Here is an 8806-nt window from a genome sequence, read left to right as displayed (position 1 = left end):
GGGGCCGTGGCGAGATGCGCCCCGGGAACGGCCGCCTGAGGCGGCGGCGGGGAGACCCGCCGGGCCGCGGCCCGGCTGGGCAGAGCGAGCCGGCCTCGGGCCGGGCCGTCCCTCCTCGCCGCCCCGCCGGACCGTCCCGCACGGCTGCTGCCCCCCGCCTCCGCGCTCGCTCTGCCCGTCCTCGCCCGTGCGGCGTTCTCCTTCTCGTAATTCTAGGGAAAGCCTGTAAACCCCAGCTTACAAGAAGGCTTGTTTTTGGAAGAAAACGGAACAGCCCCCACCCCCCCCCAACACAAGGCCTTCATTTGTCTGGAATATTGCATGGGATTCTAGCTATCGCATTTTGAAGAATTAAAAGATACCTGGCAGGGGACACAGGCCTTGCTGACGATCCAGGCAAGAGTAAGCTTTGAGGACCAGGTAGAAAAAAGGCATAAGAAAGATTTTAACCGAAGTACCGCACTGCAAATAACATTGTCAGGATGCCCTCCCGACAGAACTCCATGGGAACTGGCGTGAGAGGCGAGACTCCCCAAAGGGACGGGCACGCCACCCACCCAGAAGAAAACGCCGGCGCTAGAATCCTTTGTGGGTGTGCCCTTGTTGGTGCAGCCTGAATTGGCTTTCTAAACTCCGGCAGAGAAACGAGAAGGCCCATCAGTGGGACTGCTACATTAACCTGTTGTCTGGGAACGCCGGAGCATTGACATGCTTCCCCTGAAACGACTGGGGTCCCCTGGGACAACCTCAGGAAATCCCTCCCCGACGAACGGTTTTATTACGGCCCTTAGGTAACAATACACGGGAGCAGCAATCTGCACAGAGCACTGCTGACCAGCTTGGAAGGAAAGAGAGATACCGTCCGAGATGGGAGCTGGCATCATTAGGAACAAACTGAATGACCTTTATAAACGAACGCACATTCAGCGTTTCTGCCAAAGAAACACGGTTAATATTCCTGAGTAAATACGCCATGAATTAGCAACCTCATTTCTCAAAACAGAGTCACTTTGCATTTCTGTTTGGCGGAGACTCCAGAGCTTTTTTATGTGAACGCAAGATATTGCTAGAAGCATTCTAACAATTAATTAGAATAAATTATGTAAGGGAATGATTCAAGGAAGAGTATTAAAATTAATTAATAGTAATGGTTGCCTTGGATCTTAAGGCACTCAAGTCATGTACCATGACAGTAAAGACCAGATACTCAAACACAAGCCCAGGACGTTTAGGTTTCATGGCTTGTTCCCAGGAAAGAAGACAGGTATTTTCTTTATGCAGAATTTAAGAAACTTCTTGGATAAGGGATCAGACTGAAAACAATGCGCTATTTAAATCCCCAAAACAGAACTTAACAGCAGATGGACTTGGTGCTAACTCTTCTGCTTTGAGGTAACGGTATTAAACAAATTGTAACATTTGTGTCAGGGAATTATGAATTACAAGGTGCCACTAAAAGAAACAAGTAATGGTGGCACGGGGGAGCATGTTGTAAGCATTATGAGTAAAACCGTAACCATCACTAACGGCCATAACAACTACTAATAAACTGAAACATAATGGTAAAATAACCCGTTTCGTTTGCTAAGTGCTAATCATTTAATTCAAAATGTATGCCTTTTGCACAGAATGGTATGTCTCTACCTTTATTCCAAGCAGTGTCATACAGTTCCCTGGGAAGCACATACTAAAATCCTCCAAAGAAAAAAAAAGAAACCATTTAATAAACCAATATGCATCCAAAATCTTTAAGCTCATTTATATTTGTTTTTCATGTACAAGATCAAAGAAATAAAAAAAAACCAGAACCAAACCCTGGATACAACAGTTTGATCTGATTGCTTTTGATACATACAATCTCTTGCATGGTACTTGAAATTAAAAACAAATGCTCACACATGTCATATAACAAAATGAAAAAAGTAAATAAAAAAGTTAAAGTACTAGCATGTACATGGATGTAGTATATTGGGAAACAAGTTTTTGAACACCCCTATTTTTCTGTGTTTAAAATAGACATTTTAATCCTTCCCTTCCCCCGAACAGCATTTGTTCTCAAAACGTCAAACCCAATCCCTCCCCAAGCTACATTCTAGGAGTATTACCAGAATACAAACTGCAATTAACAACGTCCCATTACTTCTGTATCACCAAGACTTATGTTTGCCGCCCTCAGTGATGGTCAACAGTAAAACTGTCCAGCTGGCACATTTACTGTGTTTATACTACAAGTAGACAGTGTACATTTAGTAAAGTAAATGTTCAAAACCTGAAATAGTACAGTGAAGTATTGTCAGCAATAAATTTAGTTTCCCAAGAATTACATATGCTTTGAATACTTAAAAGTTCTGCTGTAAGCCTGTTTAAAGCCAGAAACTTTAAAAAAAAGAGAACTTTAAAAAATTGATTTTATTGTTGCCGCACTTCACCTGATACATCCTCTCCATCACAAAAATGAAAAGCTTACAGTGTAAAGAATCACTTTTAACTTAGCCATGATGTGGTTCATGACTGAGTAAAGATGTGACCTAAGATTTTGGCAGTTGTCTTACACTGGAAGTAATGTTTCACATAGCACCCTGCTGTTCCAAACCTGCTGCTGGTTTATTATGGAAGTAATATGGAACCATAGTTCCTGATTTTTTTACCTCTTTAAGGTCTTTGAACCAAGACACTCAACCACCTGAAACACCAACGAAAGAGGAATCACGCTTGTAGCTTCACAATTCTGATAAACATCTTACGTGACTTTGCTAGGAAACTGCATCCGTTTTCACTGTGCGAAGTACGGCCTTCAGCTGATGAAGATCAGCATAGCCAAACAGAAGTCAACACAGGCTGGCTAATGCACACCAGCCGAGAACCCCATCTGCTTGGAGTATCTTTTATTATAACAAAACTTAAATGTACAATAGTACAGACTTACTAGCAAATGAACAAACCACGTTTTCTAAACACAGTCTAACGATGAGCAGTATCATCTGAATCATACTAGAGCTCAGATCTGCAGCTACGGTAAGTTGTTCTAGCACCAATGGCTTTCAGTTCCTTAGGCCAATCATGCAGTGCTGATGAGCTGGCCGTACAAGTTGGCATTGCAACCAGATGCCAAAAACCCTCCAATTGTTTTACCAAAGGCGGTCATGTCACTAAAGAACTAAGCCTTAGGACCACCTGCTTTTCATTTAGGCTGACAACCTGAAGAAGTCCTTAAAAGACAGAGAGTCATCATAATTACAGTAATACAGGTCAGCCCTGCCCGGTCCCCTGTTTGTTGACAAGAAATTTCTGCTATCCCAACAGTTAGCGCTAGCAAAAATAATTAAAAAAACCCAACAAATAACCCCTCCAGAAGAATAAAAGAAATGCAATGCCCGTTCAGTAATTAAATTCTGTGCAGACACAACTCTGCTGTCACATCTTATTTTCTATTAAAAAAAACCAAAACAAAACATAAAAAGAGCTACTTTTCCCTATGTAATAAAACTTCATGACTGTAGGTCTTTGCCTTCCATCTCTTTTTTCAAAATTTCGGTGTGTGTGCTTTTTATTTTCCATCTTCTGATATCGGGTACAGCCAGCAGTTCACCATTGACAAGGCAGTTTATTGTATTAATTTCTTCTGTTATGTTTTTTACTGAACACTGGTGATTCATTTTCTGTGTATCCCTATCTGCAGCCACCCTTCCCAGCAAGGATCTACACTTGGTACGTAATCATCTGCCTTCCAAACCTACTCCATATTCCCATCACTTCATCTCTGACCTTTTCACCTACCTTCACCCAACCAGACGGAAAAAAGTCTTTAGTGATCAATATTCTGGTGCGTCGGTAAGATCTTGTTAAGTGTTATTAGACCTGGCAAACACATTTACACTGAGTGCTACATCTCCTCCTCTCTCTACATAGCCTGGATTAAGCTTAGAGAAAAGTTTTAATGCCTTTCATAAAAAGACATATTTTTCAATATAAAAAGCTTACATTCATAGATTATAAATAATATAATTTCAAAATATTTAAGAATTTTAGGACTTCATTTGCATTTCAGGGGAACTGCAAGCTTAATGTCCTTGATGCCTTCTCAGTCCCAAACCTCTGACAAAGCAGTATTTGTAGGATATACAATAGGCAGAAATACACAGAACACACCCTGTGTCCTGTACACCCATTACAAGAAGGGAAAGACTTAAGAACTAAGCAACTTTACCAGCCAAGTTACAGCACTGCCCTGATAAAGTTACCATCTTTTTTCATGTATACAACTACATGTATTTTGACATCGTCAGTTAAAAACACTACTGAAAACAGTATGAGCAAGGGTTTTTTCCCACTACATAGGACATTAACAAGTTGTGCCACATTTTCCAGACCTGATTTTAAAAGTGTGTTTTTGCATTTAAGATATTTGCCACAGATTTTATATATATAAAAAATTGTTTGTTCATATGTTAAGTTACAAAACTGTAGTGCTTAATATAATAAACATCAAAATCGAAGATCTTTTAAAAAAATGCTTGTTTATAATACATTGCTTTGTTTTTAAAAGGCAGCAGTCAGTACCAGTCTTGTTCATTTTGCAACAATATCGTAGTGTAAAAGTGTTGCTAAACAATTCTGGTACTTTCAGATTGGAAGTACTTATTTTCCGAAAACTATACAGTAATATACTGAAAAAAGAAACTGCAATAGTACTGTTTGTGCCTTTACAAATATATAATGAGAATTATTATGGCTGATACGGATCAGATTTAATCTGTACTCCATACAGCACAGTTAGTTACTAAGAATGAAAAAAAGATTAAGTAAGTTGATTAAAAAAGCTTCTGATACTATTGTCATAAACATAGTAATAAAACTGCTCTCATGGTCTGATGCTGTGCATGTTTTTTGAACCAAGTGACCTAGTAGTTAGCTTTTGTGATCCATGAAGGGTTTGCGATGTTAAGCAATACCTAGGAGATCGGTCAGGGACATGCACAAACACCACCCACTTTCTGTCCTTGAAGTGAAACATTTCTGCCTGGTCTGAAAAGGTAAAGAAGTATACAAATGTGTAAAGTAGTGTGCTTTTCTTTGAAGAGGAAGAAATATGTATGCATGTATGTATTTTTTTATATATATGTATTTTGTATTTAAATTAGTGTCATTAAAATCCAGGCAGAGCTTAAACTGACCACAAAGATGATGTAACTAAAGTCATTAAGGCAGTAAGTTGTATCTCTTGAGGATTTTCAGATATTCTAGCTCTATCTCAAGAGGAAAAAGAAATGTTGAATCACACTGTAGGCCCAATCAGCACTGTATGATTACAGCCAGGTAAGGAAGGGCTCATTTTTGTTGAGTACTGACTCCACATCGTTGAGAATAGGGATCAAGTCTTCTGACTCTAGAGTCCCAAGATCAACATTTGTTCCTGGAAGACAGTCGAGGAAATCAGGGAAACGTGTTTGTTGCGGATTTATGTTCATTGTTGTCTGTGCTATAGTTTCTCCTAGGAAAAGTAAAGAAGAACTTTTGAAATACCAAACTCGTCTTGTGGGTAATTTAAAACAACACAATTGATATAAAAATTAGACTCCCCCATTCCCACAAGCACTTGTGAGCATTCCTATCCTCTACAAACGTTACCTCAAAACCATATTTGCTTGCAGAATGCATATTATTGTAAGAGTTCATTTCATATCCTTGCTTTGCTCTCAAAAGAGGCCCTTTCTCAAAAAGGCCCTTTCCAGCAGTGTTCAAAGTAATTAGCCTCTGACCTTCCACTTGGGAAGCACGATTGTTCAAAGTTCGCTAGTCTGCACAGGGAGCAATGCAATTGAGCCTTACGTAAACCCTCTAGCCTGCTCTCTGCACAAGGCTGAATGCTGCCCATGGGGCATAACCAAAAAAAGTGTCTTACAGCAATTTAGCTCTGCAATATTATATTACTTTTTTAATAAATCAATAATAGCAAGCATGAAAATCTTAACAGAGAAACCTTTCATTCTTTGCATCATCTAGAACTTCTGGTGACTTCAAAAGCAAGTTTAGGTGAGGAAGTGCTGAGAGTTTCACTGTCTGGAAAAAAACTTGTTGATTTCCTAGTAATTTATTTCACTATTTTAAAGACCATGAGGACACTGATATAAAAATAAACACATACCAAAACCTAAATTAGCTAAATACGTTCTGTTTGAAGGCAAATCCAACTTTGCCACTGTAAGAGACTAATTAATGAGACTGATTTCCCAGAGTTAGAAAACGCAGTGATTTGTACCAAGAATGTAATCCAAGACCAGATTTTTACTCCTCCTACCTTGGACTATGGCATGAAAACACAAATGAAGGGTCACATTTTCCAACTATTACTTATTTCGTTTAATATCAGTCTAAGGTAAAAGGGTAGAACCTGGACCTAAGTTAAAGCTAAGAACCTTCTAGGCACTAAGTACCTTTTAGGCATTTCCCCCCCAGTCTCAATCTGTTCTCTGGCATCGGAAAGCAAGACATTATCGTTCAGTTATGCAATTGTAAATCATTACTGGTTATGACACAAAGTTATTAATGTCATTATATTTTATGCTAAATCAGAATATTCTACCTGTATCCATCTCATCTACGTTGCTGAGGAAATCTTCAGGTGTCGTTGGTATACTGTAGCATCCTAATCCCAAGCCACTGTCTGTACTCTGTTCCCTGGAATGGTATGGCCCACTAGAAATTGAAACATGAAAAAGCCTCAGTAAAGATGCTCTGTTAGATATAGTCCCCGATCACGGTGTTTGAAAAAAGACAGCACAGTAGGGTTAGATACTGAGTCATTAAGCCTCTTTCTCAACTGTTGGCCACTAACGTGGTCATGTTACATCAGCCCAAATATAAAGCAACTGAAGTGAGGCCACTCCTAAATTTTGAAATACACACACGTATATATAACTCTCTAGACAAAAACAGTCCTGATAGCCTAAAAAACCTGAGTTTATTTATACTTAGGTAATGTACCTATTCTACCTAGAGTCTTCTACATACACCTACAGTAGGATTAAAATCACCTGCTACCATTGCTTTGATTTTTCTAAGATTCCTTCTTGAAGTATAAACTGAAACATTTCAGGGCAGCCACTCGGCCGTACCCCCTGTTCACAGTAAGTACGAAAGAAGATGACATAGGAAACGACTTAGAGAGACAGCTTTAAAAGCGTAGAGAAGGCAAAAGAACCCACTGCCTAATGAAGAGGACATGAACTTGCCTGTTCAAGAAAGGATCGGATCCGTTATTTGTAATAGGCCTCATGTCTTGTGTCATGGCAGGTGTATTCACCGCGGTCTGAACGGGGGCCATGTTTTCTGAGTCCATGGGAAGTTGTCTGCACAGAGCAGCTTCCTGAAAAGGCAAATACATACAAGAGAAGGGTTATTCCAACGGCTCAGAAGTACTGCAGTCTTGTAACAAGCGAACGTGTAATATATACACATCTTCTTATTTAGGAAAGTAATTCTAAACAATATAACTGATGGCTATTTATTTACACTGGTGTGAAGAAAATCATAATGTAGACAGACAGTGTCTTTCATACCCACCTGTGCTGGCTTAAAACACTGCAGAATCTACCTTTCGGCTACTACCACGCCTGGAAGCCAGTCCCATAGTTTGGCCAGCAGGCAGATGTGTTTGAGGACTTTCTGATCAGCTTCACAGTAAACCAGAGAGCCTGTTTGCCTGTTTAAACTAGCCTCACTCTTTTTGTGTGATGCAGATCACGACATGCTCATATAAATGGCTTTACTGGCAGAGCTGTCACACTGGCAACCTCTAGTGAGGGGTAGTGGCAGATAGCCAGCGGCAAGTCAAACCTTGAACAAGCCCAACTACCTGCAGAACGACTGCACCTCTGTAGCCTTGCTGGCCACAGAGATAATCCCTACAAAATCAAATTACCTATGTTATAACTTAGGACAGCTTGTGTGTCACCTCATCATAAACCACTGACAGGCCTGCGCATTACAACTGATTATTGACAGCCTGTCCACACTTCATGGGCCAGCTAACTCCCGTTGAGGGTTTTCACATGCATACTAGAGCTGTGTAACACTCAAATTACGATTTCAGTTTACTGTTCAGTGAGGCCAAGTTCTCTGAGAGCTGGAGTAGCAATAATAAAGCAGATTAAAACCTACAGACTCAAATTTAATCTCCCATGTATCTGTTTCTAACAGCTGACCTTAAGTGAAATTGCTCTCAGTTTAAACTGGTGCAAAAGAGAGCAAAATCAGGCACTGAAGCTATGTGAGTTGCTACTAGATGACACAATTTGCTATATACCAAAGCAGAAGAGTATCACTTGCAACCATAAAGTACTTAACATGTTAGAAGAAAACCACTGGAACCAAGACTTTAACCCAATAATCTTTAGAATGAACCCTCTGCCTAATAATAAGCACCTGCCCAGTGACCTGTCTCATGTACGCTGTCCTTAGGATGACAAACGAGCAATGAGACCCAAAGGAAACTTGTTCCAGAACTCTTCCTGAAAGATAAATTCTTCTAGCATTAACTCTGTGAAACAACCATGACATCTAGTGGTACAGAGGTCTATACAAAGGTGGTTTGGCTCCACAGGGATGTCCCAAACAAACATCCTAAGACCTTAAAATAATAAAGCTGTTACCTGTTTTTTACCTAGTTTACTCAGCCTTATTATTTTTTTTTTAATGAAATAAGCAAAGGAAATAGTTCATCTAAATCCTAGTAGAAAACTTTTCTCCACTGAATCAGTCATTCATTCTCCCAAGTACAGAAAAGATTAACATGTTTTGGAGGCTA

The 8806-nt window shown here is 39.9% G+C and overlaps 1 protein-coding gene across 1 annotated transcript in view; it reads right to left on the bottom strand.

Moving 5' to 3' along the window:
* Positions 1 to 1657: 1657 nt before the first annotated feature.
* WWTR1 (WW domain containing transcription regulator 1) overlaps positions 1658 to 8806 on the bottom strand; it is an 89627-nt gene continuing 82478 nt past the window's right edge. Inside the window, exons 4-6 of the mRNA XM_072867660.1 lie at positions 7233 to 7366; positions 6584 to 6696; positions 1658 to 5491 (exon numbers count right to left, since the gene is read on the bottom strand). Of these exons, the coding sequence (XP_072723761.1) occupies positions 5307 to 5491; positions 6584 to 6696; positions 7233 to 7366 (432 nt within the window). The 3' untranslated portion in view covers positions 1658 to 5306. The remainder of the gene's footprint in view (positions 5492 to 6583; positions 6697 to 7232; positions 7367 to 8806) is intronic.

This window comes from Ciconia boyciana, chromosome 7 (assembly GCF_034638445.1).
Source record: "Ciconia boyciana chromosome 7, ASM3463844v1, whole genome shotgun sequence".
Lineage (NCBI taxonomy): Eukaryota > Metazoa > Chordata > Aves > Ciconiiformes > Ciconiidae > Ciconia > Ciconia boyciana.
The sequence above is the reverse complement of the archived record's forward strand: the minus strand, read 5'-3'. Positions and strand labels throughout refer to the sequence as shown.